A 25,490-nucleotide genomic window follows, 5' to 3' on the forward strand; every position below is an offset into this window, starting at 1 on the left:
GAAAACTGTAAAATTTTCATCTTGTTTTAATACCTCTTTAGCTAAGCCATAAATAAACAGTATTGTACTTCAGAAAATGACAATTCCAATTAAAATTCATAGAAACTGGATTTCCCAGACCAGTCTTTGAGGGAACAATTGGAAATTAATGTTTAATCCTATAAAGATAAGGCTGTGATTTTGTCCTGGTCTCTATCTGCTTCTCAACAGAGAGCCTGTCAGAAATTGAATCTCCTCTGTGACAAGCAGAGTCTCAGACTTCCCTCAAGTCATTATCAATCCAATGACCACCATCCAAACACCTCACATGCCACAGTGATATGTTAGAGCACCAGAAAATCACGAGTGTAAACTGAATCATTTTGACTAACAGCAGCAATTGTTTACCTAAAAGCTGAGAGCAGATATATGGTTAGATAACGTCTACCTTTTGTTAAACTTTCAGCATTCCCACATAAATGCCTTGCCTGGATTCAGTGCTTTCATTTCTCGGCCAGTGATAAGTAAGGAAGAATAATTTAGCTTTTTTTTCTCTGCTATCATAATTTACTTTCAGTGAAGAAATGTGACAAGATGAAAATAGCATAGTCAAATTGCTTCCTTATGTTAAAGGTTTATTTTATTAACAGAACTTCACCATGTGTGAAGGGAAGGTAATTAATTTTAATCGTATAAGTTTAAATGTATGTTTGAACTGATGAGAGAACTTTAATCTAAAATTTAAACTATAGTCTACATTTGCTTGCTGTTTGTTTTGGTCCATTGTACAAGTGAACCTTGATTGCATTGATTAGATTATCATTCTTTGGGTCTTCCTTTGTTTCCTCTGCAGCATTGTATTCTAATCTGTTTTAAACATCTGTGTAAGCAAACATCTTTTTCTTAGGCAGCTCTCTATCATGTTTATAGGTAGATATTGACTTACACTGTGCTTTTATGTGCTTTTACTTCCTAATCAACGTTGTATGCTCAGCTGTGCTAACTAGTCATGACTGACTGTTTGACCTTTAAACCCATAGGTACAGTAGATGATGTTTTTTTTTTTTTCTTTTTTTTTTTATGGATTGGGTATAAAGTATAATCCAGTTCTCCGGTCACTCAGTCAGGACACTTTCCATCTACACACTTGCACCTAACCTCTGGTGGATTTTCTCAGTGTGTCATTCTGCCTTTATCTGACATGTGACACATTGAATGGGCAGCTTTTTCATTTTTCAGATATACAGTAGTGTCATGAAATTAAATAATAGTCTCTCACTCAGACTTCAATAATTTCTGTGATTAATATTATTCAAAATAAGGCTATCCAATCATTCTAGGGCTTATGCAGACAATTCAGTGATCATTTTGGACTGTCAAAATCTAAAAAGAACTAATGACACATTTTCAGTCTTGACTATTGTGCTATGAAAGCAACTCATCAAAATCCCAAGGTGGCTTTTATCTACTTTAAAGCTACACGCTAATTTCATTGTTTAACACACGGCCCAAGCAATCACCTCAGCGCCTGCTCTTCCAATCTTGGCCTCGTTTACAAATTTGCTCCAGGGGACATTTAATGCAATTATAAGTGTACTATAATTAAATACCAAATGGCACAATTTATCCTCTTGTCTGGGTAAAGAATAAATGCACTCATGTTTTCTTTTTTTTCCTTTAAAAAAATATGTAACAGACCACCATATCTGCCATGATTCCTTGTATTTTTAAAAATTCTGTATCACCATTTTTTTCAGCACTTTGTTTTTTTCCCAGAACAGAATTAAGGGCAAATTTATGTGCCCTTTCCCACCTGTCACAATTTGTCAATGGCTAAATTTGCACCTTAATTCAACCAGTGAAAGAAACCAACCACACTCTGTAGAATACATTAACAACGCCGCTAAATGCCATCGGGACTGAAATTCACTGTGGCTTGGCGTGACTTATTGAAATGTAGTCCTCCATGAAATACCACCCACAGCATGTTTTCCTCCATGCAGGAGAGCTTCTGTTATTCTTAACTGAGAGCGCTATGAGAGCACTTCACCAATACAGACAGGAATGCACAATCAAGGATAGTCCCTAATGAGAGCCATTTACAACAGAGCCTGCATCTCATCTTGTGTATGTCTAATTGCAGTGTGTGCGAGCTCATTTAGTGTTTTGTTTACCCAGGCCTGCTCTGGCCTTGCCAGGGCTTAGCCTCAGACCTGGGTGTGGGAAGAGTGGATAGTGAATAAATGCCAACATGGAAATGATCTGCATCTAAGTGTCATACTGAATAGGTTAAGAAATCCATCAGAACAAATAGAGCGAGCACTCTGTGGGTACTTCATCTGGGTGGATATATGTAGAGTCCACTTGTATTTACTCCTGTTTTAGCTCCAGTATTGGCCTTCTTTAGTTAAAAGAGCTTGGTTAACCATTCCTTTTACCCAATTAAACCAATTTGTTTTAGGGAACATCCAAAATCAAAGCATAGCAAGAGAGCATTAGCTTGAATGGGTGTGCCCTAGAGCGTGTGAAAGCCTTGGGAACAGGAAAGCATCCTACTGATGTATGTTCAGATCTTCAGACTCAATAAAGTGGATACAGTGTCCACAGAGCTAAAATCCAGATGGTGCACACACATACACACACTGCTGTCAAAACATGCTGTCAAATTTATGTGACATATTTGGGAGGCGTTTTATTAAGGGAATGCCTTGTTGTGTTTGAAATTATGACAGACTGATGTATAATTCAATCAAGCATGGATTTAGTTATACATAGTTATCAAGCTGAAGGTAATTTTTTTCCTAGTTATTTCTAGTTGGCTTTCACTCTATTACAGATAACTAACATGTACTGAGCAGAAAGAGGAAGTATAAAACACAGAGTCAGATGATTTATACTCCATTATGATTCCAGCAATTTTCTCTGGTTTGGAATTCTTTAAGGAAAATTCTTCTCACTTAGTGAGAGTCTCCAGCTACTGACTCTCACAGAGCTCTGTTGTCTATGACCTCTATTATTTCCTACTGTTGGCAGGCGCCAGGACAAACATCAGCCCAGGTCCTTTTATTCCTAACCAGCTCTGCAGTGGAAAGCATCAATAAAGAGTGGTGCATAATCCCAGTTGTTTGTATCTTAAGGGAAACAATCGTTTACAGGGCTACAGGAGCACTTTGTCATGATGATGAAGTAGTAAGGTCTTACGTAAATACTGGGTTGTTCACTGGTCTCTGCTGAGCGATGAAAAAACACACAATCATATTTAAAGGCTTGGACTGATGCTGGCCTGATAATGGTAGCATTACTTAGTCATCTGAATGGCACAGAGGAGCAAATGGAACGCTAAAGGTGTGGAAGTGTTTTGCAGCAGAAGGAGTGGATGTGGGGGTTGCATAGTGGGGCATCTATCACACTGCTGGGTGATAAAGAGAATGCAAATAAGTCATTTTTCACAGCAAGCCATGGCTTAGAATTAAAAACAGTAGACTACAGAAACAAAATGAATTGGTTTGGGTGAATATTATCCTTATATACTGTAGATACTCAAGCTTGCGAGGAGACGTGCTGTGCAGAACAAAGAACATGGTTTACATACTGTTTGGTAAATAGTTCCCATTTATTCCTTTTACATAAAACAAAACATTTGAACATTTTATGGCTGTTTTTCGGTTTTAATTTGTATGATTATGTAAAACCAAAATAAAGAAAAGGCTTGTTTAGAACACAGACATAATGCAGATGTGTTGACACCAAATTTTGAGATGCTTTATTTGTCTAGTGCAGGCAGTTTCTAAAAACAGTCCCCTTTTTTGCAAGAGCATGCAGAAAAGAGTCTTCAGTCGTTCAGCAGAGTAATTTTCCGACTTGAGGTGAGTGCAGTGTTTGTATGTGGATGAATCGACAAAATAAGATGAAACGATTGAACCTCAATCATTTTCACACATATAGAACAATGCTAGCTGATTTTGAGTCATGACCTCTTTAGCTCAAAGGTACAAACATATCTAATACACACAGGCACAGACATTACATTTTGACATTTTGACAGTACAAAGACACAAAATACTGTGCCCTCTTTTTTTGCCCTCTGTGATGTTTTATCATGTAGATAAAAATAATAAACACAGTTAACAAGTTTCTATATCTGGCAATTGAAATATGTGGCAAAGACAATAATAAGTTTGTCAATATATTGAACTACAATGTAAGTACCATTTCTTTCACCACCTGTAGTGATCACAATTCTTTTCCATTGTTGTGTGTGTCCAAGTGAAACAGTGCACACACAACACATCAAAGAAGCAGGTGTAAGTTGTCATGTACGTTTGTGTGTGGAATGGTTTGGAATTTGACCTTAGGTTAGTTCTTGCTTTTAAAATTTTACAGAGTAGTTGTTTCTGTTTCTAAAGATTTATGAGGGGACAGTGAAAGCCATGTCTGTTTGCCTACTGGTGACAGATATCCGAGAAGTGCCTAGGTAGTTTTCTACACAAGACATTAGCATGTAATGTTAGTTAACTCTAACATTATACACCTGGACCAATTTGTGGTATCAATTTTCTTTTTGACTCAATACAACAATAGGGCTACAGCAATGATGGACAAGGAATGTATATTTTTTTAATCACTAAATAGTATCAGTTTAGCTATATGCAGTCTAATATTTAAATATATACCTGTATATATACAGTATAACATAAATATAGAGTTGCAGTGATTGAGGGTCAGTATATACATATATTTCTATTGTGATCATACATGAGTGTATATATACAATGTTATATGAAAACAAAAAACAATGTTATATGATTTCAAATACTAGTAAATACTAGTGCTATAGGTCTTGGGCTAGAGTCTGGTCTATATATTTTCTATATTGAAATGTCTTTGAATGATTGGCATTTGTACTCGTCTCATTCTTGGCCATTCATCTTGCTATATATGGTCTAGGTCTTGACTTGTAAGTTGTAAAAATTAATGTTTGTATTGTATTTTCTTACATAAAGTTTGACAGGAACTAAATGCTTCTTCTAGGAAGCACCGCCTAATGATAAACCAATGAAGCCAAGTTGAAGTAAAGTTGTTTTATGTATTGAAAAATCTCCACTAGTCCTGGCCTTGAATTTTACAAAAGCTCTAGTAAAAACATTAAAGTGTTGCACCATTCACCATATATATTATTTGTAGAGCTATTTTGTTAAAAATGATATTATTGTGTTTTTTAATGTCATGTTTTCTATTGGATGGGACCATCTGATTCTCAGATATAAAGATGTCCCAAATTCCATCTGTCTCATACAAATTAAATCACTTATGGATTTAGGCTATAACCACATGCCTACATGCCAAATCCACAAGAGGAAATTGAACACATGCAGCCGGCTCAGTTCATGGGAGTTAAAGAAAATGAAGACTTTCTTATAGACAGATTATTTAAGCTTGAACATAAGCACAAAACACTAGACAATCTTACAGTATTTTTTAAGGAAACTGACAGAGAAATTTGACAGTTTGGTCACATTTACTTATAATTATGCTGAACAAAATCTACTGATGTTATAAAAGAAATGATTAATACTAGATGTCTTATGAGAAACAGATTACAATTCTGGCTATGATGATGTTTCCAATAGAAGAAAGCCAAGTCATCTCTCTGCATCATTCTAGACAACTTCCTTCTGTTTGGGCTCTGGTTGGTTTTGTTTATGAAAGTGCTTTGCTCTCCGTGTCGAACCATGACCAGCTGTACAGCTTATCAGAAACACCTGTTGTGTTTGAGGTTGTTGAATAAAAGCTCTGTTCAAGCTCTCTGCTCACTCAGACTCAGGTACAGCATAAACAACAACTGCTGGCTGAATGTTTACTTCCTTACTGAGGAAGACATGAACATGTAACATAGAGGAATCGTGCACTCAGAAACGCTCATGGCATTTTGCTATCTTGATGAGAAGTGACTTGTTTGAATTAGGTTGCTTTGAGCAATAACATTCAAAGAAGAAGGCAGCATAAATAATCCATTGGATTTTTTCTATCATGTGAAAATAATATCTACTGAATGAATGAATCATTAAAGTTGAATTATAACTTTTTTTCTGGAACAACATTAAATTCAGATCCATGCATTTCAGAAATGATATCAGTTCTAGACAATGCTGAAAGACATGCTAGCTAAACCTCAACACAGTACGTATAACTGAGCTGATGAAACACAAGAAAACCTCCCATTAGTCACTAGCCGGCTACAGTCATTAGCCGCTACTTAAAAAACCTCACAAATCTGTAGTGAGGATAAACTGTCTACAGCTTACAACCAATTAAAAAACAAATACATGTTTTTTTTATATAAATATCAGATTTTTTCACTGCCTCATTTCCAGACGCTGTGTTAGCTTTCTTATGCTTTCTCTTTTCTGATTGCTTGTTATTGCAGTCAAATTTCTTTCATGCCTGATGCTTTGGCATGATGGCATTTGACATATCTGAGTTGCTGGGTCACATCCCTGACCTAGCTTTGACTTTAAATTATTATTATTATAGTTCAGTCAGGGTCAATTCACAGCAACCCAGGAATATAACATTCTAGAGTTTTTTTGTTCTCTGACTCGATAATCATATTTTCAATGGAAAATTCCATGCGTTGTAGCTTTAATGACATTTCTTAAATATAAATTGCTACACAATAATATAATAAATATTTTTTTTCCACGTTTACTTTTTGTGAGTATCCTAACTATTATGCCCAGATATCTAGATACAGTCACAGTCTATCAAAGCATTTATTAAAACTTTAAAAGGTCTTTAAAATCACAGAGACATATAAAGTCTCAACTTTTATCAACAAGAAATATAAATCTCAACTTATTGGTGTGACCAGGGGAAACATATCTGGCTTTGGTTTTATAAAAGTCTATAAAATATTTACCTTTATAAGATGTTACATCCTGCACCACTGCAAATGCATCCAAAAAGAAGAAACACAATGCAGCACTAAATCTTTCATTCGTTTACTTAAATGAATGAGCTCTGACTTTTCTCACTCTGACTTACTCACACTGGAATGTTTCAGGAGAAAACATTCCAGTGTAATTTTTTGTTAAAATTTTTTTAAAGTTCTTTAAGTAACTTTGTCAACTGTCTGTAACTGCATGGGGAAAATATGGAAACCTTTTTTTTATTATTATTATTTTCTTGTATTTATCAGCAGAACTGTAATTAGACTGCACCCATGTCTAAATATAATTGGGCACAATTAAATTATGAAAAATGTATGGAAGATTGTTCCACATCATTTTAGGTGATAAATCATAATAAAAGATAATTATGACTTTATATCTCAGAATTCTGACTTTTTTCTTTGCAATTGTGTTCCAGACTCTTGAAAGAACTTTACAGAGTAATCGTTATGACGTAGACACAACAAAACAGTCTTAGCTTAGCTTTATGTGTGTGACTCCTCCAATAAAATCAGTATCTCTCTATTTGTGAAACCACAACAAAAATAATACTCTATAATGTTATGCCTGACCATATAGCAAGTAACTTGGAGAAATTACGTCAGAATGATGAAATATATGGTGCATTTATGAGGAAAAATACAAGAATTGCAAGTAAAAAACTCAGAATTCTGAGATATAAAGTCACAATCTTGAGATATAAAGTCAGAATTCTGAGAAATAAAGTCGCAATTATGAGATTTAAAGTCTCAATTCTGAGAAATAAAGTCACAATTATGAGATTTAAAGTCTCAATTCTGAGAAATAAAGTCACAATTATGTTATTTTTTTTAAAATAAGGCGGAAACAAACTTCCATAAAAATGAATATGATAATTTTTTGGAGAAAAAAAAAACTATTCTAAAAAAGATTTATTATAATGTGTAATTTACTTGATTCAGTGAATTGTTCAGCAGTGATCAGTCAGTCACCAAGGTTTAATTGATTAATTGGTCAATGACAGGAAAAATCCTTGAACATCAATGTTGACTTGTGTTACTGGAATAAATATTAAGGTGTAGCATGCATGTGCAGAAACCCTGAGTTCATGGAATGAGTTCTGGGACATGCTGTCCTGTGTCTCAGCTGTGATTCATGGCACTGGCTGCCACCTCTCCCTCTCATCTTACCATGTGTGAGAGAGAGCAGATATGTGGGTGCTCACATCCTCATGCTGGAATATAATCAGTCCGACAACACCTCTGAGAAAGCCCTCCATCATCTGACCTTCGGAATCACTTGCTGAAAACCAGGGTGGTCCAAAGATGAGAGAATGCTGGAGTTCTATTTAGCTTGTAATAGCTTAAAGCTGGAAGTTAATGCATACTGCAGGATTTGTGGTGAAGTAACCAGAGCTCTCTCTCTCTGTCACAGTTGTACTAAGCTCAGGCTCATGTTCCAAATGTAAATTCACACCAAGGATAAATTGGCTATGACTTTTCTCCATCTTCCAAGATGAATAACTGTGCGGTGGAAAGGATTCAAACCTGCCCTTACTAAGATCAGGTAGATAAACTCTAAATGGTGTACTGAAGAGAAACAAAAATGAGGCAGTGTTCTGAGAATTTGATTAAGAAAGACACGCAGGTCCTGATAAGAGGTGTGCGTTTACATGCAAATGGATTCAATAAACAGAGTGAAAACCTCTGGATCCAGTTTTATGATTAGTTACACTGACTTGACAAACAGAGGATATGATTACACAAGCAATACCTGCTGTACAGATTGTATGACTTGTTTACATTTTTGCATGAATAAAGCATTAAAAGTGGACCTGTGTTTCGAGCAAGCTGTGTAAAGAGGCTCAGATGTGCTTTTGAGCTGAAACCCATGCTCTAAACCAATAATAAATTATGAATCATAGTCATTGCCAGGTCAGATTGGTTACATCTTAAATTAAAGTGGTATGAATTTGGACTGCATTTAGCTTGATATACAGTCAACTTTGCTTATAATCACTGATTGATAAGAAAGCCTAAGTAAGCTGTACATAAATACAGAAATATTAAGAGGATAAAAAATAAATAAACTAAAAATACTATTATGAGTTCAACAAACTATTATTTTGTTTGAATAATCCAGTTTGAGACTCTTCCTATAGATGAAAGCTTGTTTGACAGGAAATTTGACTGCATGTTTAAGCAATCATGAACTTTAAATATGAACAGAGCAAAACTGTTTACATCTGATATATTTATAACAGACCTTGAAACTTCTGGAAGCATTTTTTTTTTTATTCGAATGGTCAGGTGTGTTTAACCCACATCATAAACACTCTGTCAATAAAAACTCAAGTCTATATAATGATAGATTGTAAAATAGCCAAACCACTCACAAGTTATAAATGCTTTGATTCATCAGATGTCTCCTGTCTGATAAAATGCTCTGAATCAACATGAATTAAGATCAAATTCCTATTACTAAAACAGTTTATTTCTATTGTGTGTCAGTCTGTATTAAAAACAGCCCTAGAGAACCTATTTTTATAGAGTGGTGCTCATTTTGTGAAGTGTACATGGCACACACTATATCCAACCTGCACACAGAGAAGGAAAGTGCAGAGCAGAGACATGGCATCCCACTGAACATAAGAAAAAAAAAGTGGAAATGGGATGTCTTAGCTGAGTGGATCTCACGTCAACATTTTCCATAGGCTAAGGTGTTAGTGGACCATCACGTAATGAGCACTGTAATAGCTGTGCCTCCTTTCAAGGTAAATTAAGCAGCAAAGCTCTCTTTGCTGAGAATCGTCTGCTGAAATAATCCCAGGATTATCCATGAGGAACACTTCAATTCACATAAGGCTTAGCTGAGTCATGGAAGAAAATTCTGACTGTGTTCTTGTGTCTAAATATAAATATGTAAATTTTGTTGTCTCTTTCCTGTTCCACTATATACATTTTTGCATTATCATAATTATCATCATAAGCTTCATTATTTTAAAATTTAAATATGAACAGATTAACATAAAGAAAATAATGCAGCATCTTGACACCAATTGAAAACAGTTTTACGGGTGCTTCAGCGTTAATGAGGTTAATTATTTTAGCGGCTTCTGAAAGAGGAAAAATAAAATCATTTGGCACGTCGTCCCTCTGCCCTTAATATTAACAAAAAATGATGAGTCTTTATCATGTTCTGTTTAGAAACAAGCTGCATCCTGCTTAAATGCCACTACATGCTCGTAAAAGGCCACATGCACTGTCCTTACAGAGCACCCTGTGATCTGAACACTTCTAACACTGTTTGACAATCAACAGCACTTGTAAACGCATCACAGCCAGAATGGAAAGAGCTGGTGATTGTAAATGTCATGCAGAATTAAGAGGGGAATAAATAGTTTTACCTTGGTGCAGCAGAACAACAAAGCAAGAAGAGAAAAAAACACCCACTCTTCCCGACGGGAGGCCTTTGTACAGCGCTGCACTCTGAATGAGGAGGCCCTGTTGTGACAACTCCTAATTGGGGAAACATGTTCCATTTAATGAACAATAGCATGCTAAGTGATTTATGATTTGTGAATTGGTGCGTTATCACTAAAATTTGTTGCATCCCTGGGTGCACACATGAATGAGTAACCCGTCATTTCCATTAAATTTTATGCAGAGCTTTTATTATTACAAAGAATTTACTTATTGTTTTGAGTATTTTCTTCATTTCAATAAAGCTTAAACAGGAGGGATTTGTTCTGGGGTCACAGATTAGGCCTATTGTTAAACTAAATTAAATAATTTACTTTTTACAATCCAATTTTTCTTTAAAAAAACAAACTAATAACAAATTATCCAGATAAGGGAAAGGGGATGAATTAAACTTTTATATGATATGTATATAATTATCAATATACTATGCATTATGTTTAAATAAGTTCTTGATTATAAGAAATAATGCATTTGTAGAGAAATATAAAATGCCTCATTTGGAATCAGTCCAGAAGCGAGGACAGAGAATCATAATACCCATGGAATTAGTATATTTGAGGTTGTGCTAAATTTCATGATGGAAGGGCGGAAAGGATTAGTCATGTCTGAACTATATGGAAACATTCTGCACACTGAAGGAGGGGCAAGCTCAGCTAATGAGAGGAACTAAATTAGAACAAAAAACAACTGCATTCCTGCAATTTTAAGATTTGTGGATTTGGAAGCCATCAAGCTCTCAAAGTAAACATAAAAGAAAAGCAGCCCCTCTCTAAATGCAGGAATTGAGCAAAGGCTGCTAGTACTGCACTGCCTGTGAGCCTGAGGTCAAAGCAGCCATGGACTCGTGTTGTTTTATAAGTGAGTTATGGCAGATTCTTCCAGCTTCCTCTCAGCCTGGGTAAAGCCTGTGCTCTTGTGGGTTCCCCTCCCAGCATGCTGCTTCCAAGCAGCTCTGTGGTTTCTTTGTCTGGTGCACAGTGCAGCCCATAGGGAGCCCCATCCTCCCCAACCCCCGAGTGTCCAGATGTTACCCCCTTTGTTGCAAGCAGCCTGATCTGCTCTGACAATGTTTACACTTCACTGTAATATAACCTTTAAATGAATTTCCTCCATTTAGTAAACAGAAAAGGAAAAAAAAATCAAGTGTACAGGTGTCTTAACACTATAAAAGGAAAAACTGAGCATAAATCGGTTAAAGCGCTTGAGGAAAAATAGGTGCTAACATGTATAATAACTTTATGTTTGATAGAAAAAGCAACGACAAGATTAAGTGCACTTCAAGTCATCACATTTATAGCTAAGGGAAGAAGATAATGGCAACAGTAGTCAGTAACGAGTACACAGCAGGGATCATTCTATAAAAGGCACAGACAAAGACGAAAGCAGCTAGAAGTCTGTAAATCATCAAAACGGTCCATTTAACTGCTTTTGATCTATGACAGTACTATATGAAATATATATCCAACATGGGATTGTATTGTGCATACGCAGCACAGGGGACCGTGTTTGACACTCAGGCTTTACGGGTTCTATAGCGCCAAGGTTCACCACTAATGAAATAATATAATCAAATGCATGTATGAAGAGACATACTCAAGCTGTGAGTGCAGAATCCATGACAGCACATCATACGCTGCTTTTATCAGAGAGTAAAGACACTAAACACAGGCGCCTTAACTCCATCTGTTCTGGCCTGTGCTGCTTAGCTTTATGATTTAAACAGACCCACAATTAAGACAAACACAACAAGATGTTAACTGAGTACTTGCCACATTTCAGTACACATGCAATGATGGATTATAGTGACTCAGCTTCGCCTTGATCATAACAAGAGCAAAGCCAATGGCCATGATGTGATGAAGCCTACAGTACATTCTCAGAGCTGCAGCAAGTTGTCTGATTTCAGCTCTGGAAATGTAAGTGACTATATTTCATGCATAGTAAATGTTTGGATACCAGTCAGTGTACTTGAGTGGTTTTCACTTGAGTGGTGTAGTTGAGTGGTGTTCCACTTCAGACAATAAAGTATAACTGCATTAGCTGGCAACAATCTCCCATGTGTGCAAAAGCCAGAACTTGCAATACTTCTCGTTGAACAGGCTTAATTAAATAAAACATTAGAAATTTTTGTTGAATTCTTATATCAAAGCTGCAATGTTAAGTTTTTGGAAATTGTATAAATGAGAAATAGGGACAAAGGATGATATCTTCCTTGATCCATGGAAGGAAGAACATCATAGTCGGGCAGTTATGGTGATGAAGTTCCCTCTTGCATCTGACAGGTCATTTGTTATACAAACAGGAACAGAGGAACGTGTTTAATCCCATGACCTGCTTCCTACTTGAAATGCTATTGACTTTTCCCTTGGTTACAGAAAGATTGACGAGCCAGTCCCCGTAAAATGTACTACAGAGACTACAGCCTTTCCATACGGTTCAGTCATCATCAACACCACACACACACACACACACACACACACACACACACACACACACACACACACACACACACACACACACACACACACACACACACACACACACACACAGTGACAAAGTTGCTTCAGCCTTGTGGCATTCAGTCTAATTCATTAGTGGACAGATTAAATGCCCCATTTATATCTAGTTCATTAACCTACAGAAGGCTCTTGATTAAAAAAGGCACAAAGGTTGTAGCAATGAGATTTTAAATGAAGACTCTTCCATCTTAAGGGACAAATGCAAAGCTTGAATTAACATGCCATCTCCAGCTTTATTGCTGACCCATGACCCCTTTTCAGGAAGTGACATTGGAGGATAACGTGCCCTTAGTTTAAGCTGCTAGTATCAAGGCTGTTTATGGCTTTGCAAGGTGTTGTTCTGCTTCGTGCTGCAGCTGCAAACAGCTGGAGACATTTTTTAAAGGCTGAACGAAGAAGACTGATGTGTCTCTGGGTGTCTTTAAAAAAATGCAGCAATCATATTTATCTGATATTAAGCAGTTTAGCAGTTGCTATTTAAGATTTTGTATACTATCAATGTCAAACCATCTTGAGTGATTCATAGCAGAGTCATGTATCCAAAATTGTCTATATTATAAAAAGAAATCCCTTTTTCCATCATTCACACTATTCCACAAAAGGTGCTACAAAGAAGCTTAAGCTCACAGAGAGTAAACATTGTCCTACACTACGATCATGTGGCTTTGTTCTGCACACTTCTGCCTGTCTTAATGCTTTACATCTCATGTCATTTCTTTTAGCACACAGGAGCATTGGAGGAACAATGGCGGGCATTACATCACCTGCAGAACTAACAGAGCAGCATCCCACACACTCTCTGCATTGCTTCTCACCCTGATCTCACCCTGATCTCTCCTTTTCCAGGGACTGTCAACTTCCAGCACATCTGGCCCTTCACATCTGTTCTGTCTCATGCTTTCTGGGCAGAGCAGATTTCCCATCACTCATATCTCAAGCTGTTGGGTTTGATGGCTCTGGAAATCTTACAAAAAAAAAAAAATGCATAAAAAAACTAAATCACAGAATAAACCCAGGGTCTAAGTATGTATGGAAGAATAAGGATTTGTTTATTTATTTGTTTATTGAAAATGTGTTGTAACATGACCTATATTGAATATTTGTTATGTTCTTAAGACACAAGAGATCTGGTAAATGGGAACCACATGGATGATGCATAATTATATGAAACAACAACACAATAGGATGGTTGTTTATAGATTTCAGTATCATTCACAAGTAGAAGGGCGTATCTTGTTATAATTTCCGACTGTGGGTGAGAATTTTCTGACCAATCTCGAAGCACAAACCACATGAATGAGCAGATCCATTTTATAACAGGTTTAATCCATCTTCAGATCTCTAGATAAGCAATTTAGCCATACGGAAAACAAAGATCAAACTTAGTCACTCATGTGCGTTTGTGGGTAAACATATGGCTTCTTCCACAGAGTAACTGGCTTCTTGCTGTAGCATTACTGATTCTGAAAATATACCAGATGAATCTGCAGGAACTTTCTGCTTGGGTTGTAGCATTACATTGCAATGTAACTCTCGTTGCCAGCCCTGTGCCTGACAGAGAGGCAAAAGATGGTGACTAAAGGGATTATTAGGATGTTTGCCCCAAAGCATCGTCATTACGATCAACGGAACAGGAGATCGGTCAAGTAAAATCACCATGACACAATCCTCTCTGCATTCATTCTTTAGAAAATACTTTTACACAGTTTATTATAAAAATATAAATGTTTCCACTACAAATCATTTTACATTAGTAGACAAGGCCATCTACATTTACACACCCACTTATATCCTCATACACACATACAAACCACTCTAAAGAAATAGTAGAGGAGGACAGGGTGGAAAAAAACAGTATTGCTCTCTAGAGGTCATGTTTCATGAAGTAAAACGCACAACACTGATAATGTCATCACAACCATATCATAACTTACTGTATGCTACGAAACAAAAAACACTCAAATTAGCACGATATACTGTTTGTTATCAAATAAATAGGTAATTACTGTTGATTTTTTTTTGTAAAGTAAAAAAAAAAGATACAAAAAGCATAAAATATAATACAAACGATTTTTTTTTCCAGATTTTCTTTCATTCTTTTATACATACAAACATTTGTACAAAAGGATGGCCGGGTGCGTTCACCATTGCTGTTATTACAGGGTGTGTTTACATATGTACATGCTGAGAGCTGAGGGAACAGCAACATTTACAGGCAGATTGAAGGGTTGAAAAGGAAGAGCTAAAAGTCACTGTATATTTTCTAGATTATTCATGATCTGAATAAACCATGTCAAGACCCATAAAGAACCATTTTGAAGCATGCTGCATTCCCTTCCCCATCATATCATTTCTGCTTCTGTGTGTAGCCAAAAACTCAATGATGATCAAATGGTACAGAACATCAGTCTGAAGTAGTCGGTTGCATGGTATTTACTTCTGTTGTCTCTTTTTCATCCTAAAATTGAATGAGGGCTGTGCATCCTGAGCTTCTGCATTAAGGACATATTACTTAAAACTGTCCCTAAAGTACGTTCCCTCAAATATATTAGTGCCATTTGAAACTTTATGAAATTTCACAGCAGGAAATGATACACTTTGCTCCTCAGTGAGGCCCTTCATTCCCATCATATCTAACATGTCCGATGCCCTACTACACTTATGTTCTCTGACCTTCTCTCTCTGAGATCTTGCTGGACAGATACAGATGTCTTCACATGTACAATAACTTTTGACACATTCCAAAACGTTTCTCTGATTGATCTCTGAATGTTGCTCAGAAGGAAGCCAGATTATGGATTGACTTTACAATTGCATTGATTTTTCTTTCAAGTAGTTCACAAATTCACATATTCACTTTCCTTTAATGCAATTGATCAGTTACAGGTTTTTTCAACATCAAAAATAAAGTGTCTGCTTTAAGTGGCATAAAGAGCACAATAAAGGAGTACATACATAGTATCTTATTGTTGATCCATATTTTCTAATTGTGTAATAGGTAATCATATGTTCTGGTCAATGTGTCACTGCCACAGAAAAGAAAAAAAATGGTTAAATAATAATTTGCCTTTACTGGACATTCCTGGTTTCTTTCTTCTTCAATTGCACTGTAGTTTACTGGAATCCAGCTCTCTTGTTCTCTAGGGAAATCTTGAAATTAAAGGCATCTCTTATGTATTGGCAGGGGTTTTTCTCTTCAACTAGCTAAGACGTTCCCCATCCAACATTACAGAATACCAGTGAGGTGTTTGGATGGAACAGGCCTTAGGCTTGAGTCCATTGTCTCCAAAAGGGTGGCTGCATTACAAAGTTTTTGCATTTTATTACCCTCATGTCATGTATTAAGAGCTGTTAGTTGTATCTGCACAGAGGAGACACTTCCAAGTTCTTGAAAGCTTCATCTTGCTCTTCAGACAGTGCTCTGCTGATCTGTGGAGGGCTTATGGGAGCTAGAGTCCTGCCCCAGAGCTTAGTTTTTTCAGAGAAGCCCCACCTGCTTTTTATTCTTCTTTATTGCATAAAGCAAACCATTAACAGGCCATGAGGCACACTTTCTGCCTGAGCAACATTATTAGATGCTGGAAAACAGCCATTCTCCAGGAGTGTTGCTTTCCTGTGCCCTGATATGCTTACATTGTTGTTTATGCTTTTTCCTCGGATTCATAATTTCTGTCTTTTAAAACCAAATGCAGCACCAGTCTCCTGAATTTCTCTCTGTTTTGTCCATCCTTTTAATAAGTTTTTTTTTCATTCTCTTTTTAGACAGGAACTGGGCCATTTTTTGAGTGTGTTTCAAGTGCTTTGATACTGCTCACAATCTTCTTCTGAGGTCCAACAAATGTTACACCAACCTTCTTGAAGTCCCTGGGAGATGAACAAGAGGGAAAAAAATTGTATGAGTTGTACAATATTCACTGAATGACAAGTTAATCAAGAGACAGGAAAATTGCTTTGGACAAATAAACTGGCTGAGGAAGATCTGATTCCAGGATTCTGTGATAAAAAGGTTTAACTTGCTGCTTTGGTCATTTAACAGAAACAAGGTCAGGGTTAAAATTCCTTTGCTCAGAGTTAAATTTTAGGATGAGGAATACAGCACTTTTATATTTGCATGCACTATGTAAGAGAACAGAGACTGCAGGTCCACCAGGCATGCTATAAATTACTCATCCCATGCACAGCAGTTGAAGTTAGACTGTTTTCTTTGTTAATGTTATTTTTAACATCCTGAAACACTTGTTTAAAACAGTGTGACATTAACAAATTAGTGCAGCGTTCGCTTTAGTTCCCTTTTCTGCAAAAATACTGTCCCATCTCACAGCTTTGTTATGTTGAACTTTATCAAAGCGTATTAGTACAAGCTTGTCTAGGTTAGAATCGCACTGTTAATTAACTGTGTCTTTTAGCATGTGAAGTCAGCATCTTGTAGAGCAGAGGTTTTAGGAGATAGCCAGCACACAGAAAACCACAATCCAAACCCACCGTCCACACTGTAAGGCCTAAAGAGTCGTAATTCCCATGGACGGCTCCCACTCAGGACAAGTGGCTGCAGGCCTGACCTCAGCCAGGCAGATTCTAAGGACAAAGCAAACCTTTAAAGTGACTGCTACAGCATATTTACTAGCTGTGATATATCTGATTACTGACATTTATATGGATCAGTTATCAATTCCATGGGTGATTTATTATATAATATATAATAAATAATATATATATAATATAGAAATGCACATGTTATCTGCATTGATAATTTGGCTGATTAAACATTCTGGACTTTTAATTTATTTTCATTCAGTCTGAACTGAGCTAATAGAGATTTCTGGTAAATGGACTGTATTTTATTAGATAGTTTGATATTTTTGATAAGAGCATGTTTCCTTTTGTGCAGAAATAGTATACTGTCAGGACATGAAAACATTTCCTTTGGTGACAGAGGCTTAATTTAGTAATCCAGAAATCTGTCTCCTGAGGACGGTTAATACAGAAATAAATGGAACACAAGTGCATCTGATCTGACAAGTTGGCTACTGGAGAGAACATATTTTTTTTTTGTTTTATATACTAAGTATAAGTATTTAGACAGTAATGAATCTGGAAATTAGAAAAAAGGACTGTCATCTATCATAGAGGTATTTTTTTTATCATCACACACTTCAAGCACACTTCTTTCTGTATAAAACATAAAGACACAGCTGGTGCTGGTGCTCATAAAAAGCTAAATGTGCAAATGCTAGGAGGTTGACACATTAGGACTACAGGTTTTAGGCTCAAATCAAATATTTTATTTGCTTTTTTTTATGTATTTATTTATTTATCTTTAAGTTTTTTATATCAAACTTATTTCAAACCAATAATGAAGTCATTTATATGATAAAGTTGTAGCTGATAATATCATCACCAGTGCACCCTGATATTGAACAAAGATGCAGACACTAAACCTCAGTTCTTTCTTATGTTTGTTATAAAACTCACTTTTACAGATGACTTGCATAGACACAAGATATGTTGTGGTATACTTTGTAAATATATCATATTGTATAACTGACAGATTCTCATATCAATCAGTTCTTACTTGACACAACGATTTAATGATCTTAGAAAAGTCAATTTGGTCAAAATGCATTCAGATAAACATGTAAAAAAGTCTCAAAGTGTAGAATCTAACAATATACACATGTCATGGTAACAGTTACAGACACATTTCCAGAGATGTGTAATTAACATAGAAAACAGATTTTTGGCTTTTTGTTCAGTTGACAGCATGCTATTACTCCAGAAAACCCAAATATCACAACCACACCCTATTATCAGGATGAACAGTGTGTACTCTACAAATCCAAAGTTTTAAGTTAATGCTTCAGAGGTTGTGTTGCTCTGTATTGTACACAAAATTATTCAAAGCCATTTTAGGAGTATTTCATCATAATTGTCATTTAAAGCTCAACTTCTATTGTCTCCACAGTTGACTTCTTATACAAGGCCAAGTCATGAGAAAACATCTGCATTTTAAGCTGCCCTATTCTGGGTCATGGATATGGGAGAGAAAATCTATTTGCATATAATTATTTACCCAGCCCTCTAAGCCAAATACACACATAAAGCATTCTCAGAGGCTGATCTCTTGCTGGTTAGCTATTTCCTCCAGAGAACAAGAAAACCACTGCTCCAGGACCAAGGCTTTGATCATGTTGATTATGAATGTCACGTTATTTACTCTTTCAAATACCTTATCAGCTGAAGGGGGAAAGTGTCTGTACAGATGTTATGTGGGCTATGAGAAAGTTCCTTGCCAGCTACTACAACTTTTTTCCCCCAGAAGTAGAAGCAAATATGTGAACCAAAGCTGGGATTGATATTTTAATTGGAAGAGCTTTGTAAATGAGGCCTTTATCGTGTTGAGTGGTATGGGTGGTCACAACATCCAGTTCACACATAAAAGGGACCACACTCGTGCTGCCTGTCTGACTTGTTTCTAGTTTGCCTCTATGTGACAGTCTTTTTAAAAAGGTTTCTGTACGTCTGCTGCTTTGTCACTACGAAAAAACATAGCTGTTGCAGTTGAGAGGAAGGAGATGCTTAAGTAATCAAACATTTCTAAGTTCTGATATGTATACTGCACTCAAGTCATCACAAATCACTTTATGTGTTATACATCTTTACCAGACACACGGTTATATGTTTCCCCACCCAAACCTGAACATGTGTATGTGATGGAATACAGTGAGAGGAAGGCAGTCTTACTCTGCAGAGGTCTTGGGTAGTGTATCACAAGAGCTGTAGCTGACTCCGCTGAAGGCCTCTTTACAGGGTAGAGTCCTTGCACTCTCCAGCCAGTGGCCCACAGTGCTGAATGAGGTGATATCTGTGCTGGTCCGGAGCTGATTAACAGGCCTGGATTACAAAGACAATGAATGTGAAAACTGTAAATATTTTAGAGAATGAGTTTGTTGTTATCCCTTTAATCTGATTTGTAATAAGGTGTTGATGAACTTTTTAGAACACCACCACTCTAACACTAGTGCCAACAGCAAGGTTTATATTCTTGTGCTTGTTATTATTTCTATGGTAACTTATACAGCGTGACGTTTTCCTTGAGAAGACACTTTGTGGACAGAAGACTTTAAGAGACTGGTGAAGGAATGACTAGTTATATCTTTATAGCTGTTATAACATGAGTGATGTGAGAAACTCTGTTTCAGAGGCTTCCGGAACATGAAGCATAACTATAAATGGATAAAAAGTATGACATGTATTTATTCTGCTTGTATTGTATACAACTTGTATTGTATTGTATTGATAAGAGTTGCATTACCATTATTTATTCTGTACTTAAATAATATCGAACAAGAGAAAAAGCAATGTGGTTCCTTACCTAGTCCTATCCACTGTAACAGAGATTATTTCACCACACTACACAATCCATTTCTCTAGTTTCCCAGCAGTAAATGTAATCATTTATTTGAAAAAGGTCCAAATGAGAAGCTCATAAAAGTGCATATTTAATAGAACAAACACAGAGAGCTCATGCGTGCCTGAATGGTCTCTGTAAGGAAATACCTGTGGAGATGCAAAACCTTTCTCCTCCATCCATGTTATGCCAAACATTCCCTGATGAAATCTAATCCATGGAGGAAAATTTATTTTACAGTATCACCATCACTGACATTTTCTTCGTATGCTTATTTCTACTGGTTGTGTGTGTATCAGAAGCACGTGTACCGGGTAAAAACTGTCCAAAAAGTGAATAATTCAGTGGAACCGGTAAGACACAATCAGTTACATTACTATAAAAACAATCCAGTTAGATTTACAAACATATAAATATGAGACAGTTTATCATTACTTTGGCAAGCTGAGCCTTTTTAATTTAGTTCTATTTAAACATTCTGTAAAACATTCTAATTTAATCAAACTTAATGTTAACTCAAAACAGATTTAGCTAAGCAATCTTGCTGTATTTTACCATTATTTAGATGCCTATTGCTTTATTCAATTAAACAAAGTATTTTTTCTGTCTCTTCAACACGTGACGGAAGAAGTTGAGCAAATTTGAAAATAAATTTTATTTTCATATGAAAAGGCCGAAACCAGTTCATAGCAAATCATATCAGTTCAAATTGAAAATGGTCAGTGATGGGTTTCTGACCAGTTCAGTAAGGATTATACTTAAAAAAAAAAAGCCTAAAGAACAGAACAGAAAACCTGATCAAAACCAGCAGAATCAAATGTAGGAAATGCGATTATGATTCCCCTGGAGATGGATATTAATAGTAATGTGTATAAGCAAATTAAAATATCAGTAAGTTTATCCTCCAGACACAGTTGTTTAATGGCGGACAACGGGAAGGCCTGCAGTAACAGCTGTGACAAATAGACACGGAGGTGAACTAATAGGTGAAATTAAAAATATTTAGACACACAAACAGATGATTTATACATTGTGTCCAATAAACTATGCATCCTTCGGCTTTATACTCCTCTGAACCCATTCACCAAATATGAAGTAAATGATTGTGGAAAATTTTAAGTTTAAATGTAAATGTTGCCATTGTTAGTTATGTTTCAAAATAAAATGTTAAAAGCATGATCTTAGATCTCAGGTTACCTGAACAATCGGTCAGCGTGGGATTGCAGTGTTGAACAGATGTTCTCTGAGCTCAGGTGAAAGCTGGCAAAGAACAATTTTCCCCAAGGATACAGAGAGACTACTGATGTGAATGCATCACTCAAACTCTGTGCTTAACCCACTGACTATACCAGTAAACTATGAATGACCTCAAGGTTTGTTTCTTTTGTGTTTTGATCTGATGGTTTATTTTCAGACACCACACTGAATTCTCAACAAAACACATACAGCACAGAGGGAAGGCCAAACATGAAAAGAAACAGCTTTGTTGTTGGAAATGGAAGTGATAGCCTAAAACCCCTGTGTCCAAAACCTGCTGGCTCTTCAACTCTGAGCCTTCTCGCGGTGTGAGTGCATCAGACACGTGGGACAAAACTAGGGGTAAACAATTGCCTCTCTGTCTGTTCCTATCTTTTTTCTCCCTTTCCCTACTGGTGTGGTGACCTCTAAATAACTGCGGCTGCGTAGTATCTAGTTTTTAATGCTCTCGGGGGAGAAAAGGGAGGAGGAAGAACTTGCCCTTCTCCGTTGCAGGAGAGACATCTGGGCAGCTTCATCACGGACAGGAATGCACCTCTTGCTGTGAAGTGGAGCAGGGTGCCTGAGCCATCTTTGAGCTGGAAGAGTGCCTCTGTTTCACTTCCTGTGTAACACGCTCTGTGGATTTTACTCATCCCTCTGACTGAGGGTCAGGTCTTGGAGCCTGAGGCCGGGTGTTAAAGCTGGCTGAATTGCTGATCCATTAGCACATAGGGCTTGTAGATAAACGAGGTGCATGAGAGCGGGTGCAGCTGAGACTGTAGAATGACTTTTTCAGCACCTCTGAGCAATAAATCACCTGGGTCTATTGCTCCCTGGCTCTCCATGTTAAAAACCAATTAGGAAAATTACAAGTGAACTCCCTGGCACATATTTGCACTTCCTTAAGACATCATTAGTCACAGTTATGTGCTTGGGCATATTAATAATTAAATAGCTCCCTGCTACATTTAATAGATTGGCACTGAATGAACAAATGTAAGAGGATATTACTCAGGTAAAGCTAAGTTCAGGTCTATTTTGACACAGAAACGAAAAGGCTAGGCAAGGCCATTTCTACAATGGTAGGAAGTGTAAAGGTGAACATTTATCTGTGTGATCATCTTTGTGTAGGAATACAGTACATATGACAGATACTTATTAACTAATAACTAGGGCATCCTTCATATTCTAGTGACCAGGTCAAGAAGAAAGCAAGAGTTTATTCATTGCACACTGTGTCTGTCTCCAGACAGTGACTGAGCAAAGTGGCTCCATTAATAACAACAACAACAAAAAAAACAAAAACAGCGAAAAATAATTTCCAGCAGATGTTTCATCAGGACAGTTAAGTAAAATGACCAGTGACCAGTTAGAGGTGGTAGAAACCTGAGTGATGTGAGAGTATAAAGGAAGGAGGAAGAAGCTGCTTCCTTTCATTAAGTTTCATGAGAAAGCTATATTTTGATGAACAGAAAGTGACACAGAGCAGAACAGGAGTGGGTGGCAGTTTGCAATAAGCACATGTTCTGTTCTGCGCTTCTGGATACTGTGGGTGGACGAACCATCAATTACCTGGAGGTGGTGCTGGCTGTGATCTTCAGACTGCCTGGATTACGTATAAGCTTGTCCAGGATGCTGACAATCTGCTCAAACTTGGGCCGATTGTTTCTGTCTTTCTGCCAGCAATCCAGCATTAGCTGATATAAAGGGGCAGGGCAGTCCATTGGTGGAGGAAGACGGTAGCCTTCATCCACTGCTTTGATCACCTAAGTCATGGAAATGACAAGCAATATCAATACTATGCTGTTACGGTCTGATGTTCAACTAGATGATCAATTTCCAGACTTTTTTTTTTTTTTACTTCTATTTGCTTGGAATCAACATTGTCAACAAATCCATTTTGGCATCTTACATTTCTATTTACAGCATCTAGTAGACACAGTTATCCATCATACTGTAACAACTCATAGTCTCAACAAAACATATCCTCATGCTAGTGCAGGTCGGCCAGGGTCTAAGAATACTATTAAGCTAGCCCTGCTAGCAACCACATAACATCGTTTGATTCTTAGGTTCATGTCTAAGAATGTTCATGCACTTTATCAATAAATAAAAATAAAATCTTATGTTTTATTACTAGGTGAAGTGACTTTAAATGACTTAAATGACAATTGATAAGTGATTACTGATTTGTCAGAAAGCCCTGATACTTCTTCAGTATAGTGTCTGTGTGAAGTTGAGTGAGCTTTCTCTGCATGCGTGAAAGCATTCAGGTGATCAGTATCAGGATATGTTTGCCACCTGTTCATGCCATGCTTTACTTCCTCTCACAGCAGGATGTTCATTATCCTGCCATAGTAATGTTGCTCTACTCACATCCTGGTTGGACATCTCCCAGTAAGGCCTCTCTCCATAGGACAGGACTTCCCACAGCACAATACCGTAGCTCCACACGTCGCTGGCTGAAGTGAACTTGCGATAAGTGATAGCTTCTGGTGCTGTCCACCTGATTGGGATTTTGCCACCCTGAAGAATGACAAGGACTCATTAGCCATGTAATTGTTTTAAATGTCGGGCTGTTACAGGAGACAAGAGAAGCATGTTATTATCATTAATGTATTCATTTTAAGGTTAACAAAATATCTGATCAGTATGCTCTGTGTTATCTAAAATGTAGTGTCACACATTTTAAGCAGGCCACATGTAAGACGGCTTACACGAGGAAGGCGGAAATATCAAACTGTTATGCATGTAATGAATAAAATTACAGTGCTGATGTAATATCTGCTGTGCTAGCATTAGCATTTGTTTGCTGTTGAACAGGACCTGGCAGAAAAGCATGTGTGTAAGAAAGGTTGAACCACAGGACTCTGATCTGCACTGATCTTGGTCTGCACTTTAGTGCTGCCTGAGCTGCTTTCATCTGCAAAGTCGCCTCCCTGAGGAGCTGAACTGTATTTACCCAGCTCTGCCTGAGCTCCCAGGCTGGAGTTACACTGAGATCAGCCCTCTCTGCTGCAGCAGGAGCGGAAAGAAAGAGAATGGTGGTGGAGCCAAAGCTAACTAGCTACACAGCCAAGTAACACAACTCCTGCCCAGCTTTATCCAAACACCTGGTCCTCAGCAAATAAATTCACTTGCATGCAGGTCTCCCCACTGAGCACACTCACACAACCCCAGCTCTATCAGCACAGGGGATTACCACTAATGAGGGCAAAATCTCATATGTCTACCCTCTCCTGTCCCCTGGCTTTAGTAGAGGCTGAAGGTGAAAATGGCCACATTAAATATGAAAAGGCAGACTGGGCAAAGCCAGAGACATCTCAATCTTGGATAGGGAAACTATACCGGATTATCTCATTGGATGAGAATGTATTTATCATTGATTGTAATTTTCTGCTATAGAATTGTCTGGATTTGGACTCATGAATGCACTACATTAAGACAAATGCTATTTGTTCAAAACTCTTGTGATCCAAGCAATACACTTTTAAGTTGATGCTGGTACACTGATAATAATGAAAAGGTTTTTAACTTTCTCCAAGTGAATGTGCAATTCATTCCCTTTACTAAACATATGCTTGAAGTGTGAAATAAACATACACTCTAAATTAGGCAGCGATGTTGAGATGGACTCTCATTAGTCTTATCAGAAATCATAAATAATTTCTTCATTCCGTGACTGTATGCTCTGCTGCCGAATGCCTTCTGAGGTGTTTGTCAGATGGACATATATAGTCATTAATTCACAGTTATTTACTGAGAGGTTGGCTGAGAGAATAAAGTGAGTGTGAGGCAATTTAGTCTCAGGATCTGACATGACTTTAGGAGTACCTCTCGGAGTTTTTTTGTGACTAAAAATTGTGGCCAAAAATTGTAAGCACGGGATTCTCCTTTTAAACTTCTATCAGTGATGACGCATGTAATTACTTTC

The 25,490-nt window shown here is 37.1% G+C and overlaps 1 protein-coding gene across 4 annotated transcripts in view; it reads right to left on the bottom strand.

Annotated features, from left to right (window-relative positions):
- Window positions 1–15,753: 15,753 nt before the first annotated feature.
- Window positions 15,754–25,490, bottom strand: part of epha3 (eph receptor A3) — a 69,795-nt gene continuing 60,058 nt past the window's right edge. For 3 of the 4 annotated variants that reach the window (XM_027164769.2, XM_047815223.1, XM_047815224.1), the window contains 4 exons: window positions 23,933–24,082; window positions 23,129–23,322; window positions 19,651–19,800; window positions 15,754–16,773 (listed from right to left, as the gene is read on the bottom strand). In XM_027164769.2, the coding sequence (XP_027020570.1) occupies window positions 16,668–16,773; window positions 19,651–19,800; window positions 23,129–23,322; window positions 23,933–24,082 (600 nt within the window). In that variant the 3' untranslated portion in view covers window positions 15,754–16,667. Of the gene's footprint in view, window positions 16,774–17,391; window positions 17,485–19,650; window positions 19,801–23,128; window positions 23,323–23,932; window positions 24,083–25,490 lie in introns of all 4 variants that reach the window. The other variant, XM_027164770.2, reaches the window with a different exon arrangement.

Source organism: Tachysurus fulvidraco, chromosome 6 (genome assembly GCF_022655615.1).
Source record: "Tachysurus fulvidraco isolate hzauxx_2018 chromosome 6, HZAU_PFXX_2.0, whole genome shotgun sequence".
In the NCBI taxonomy this organism is placed as follows: Eukaryota; Metazoa; Chordata; class Actinopteri; order Siluriformes; family Bagridae; genus Tachysurus; species Tachysurus fulvidraco.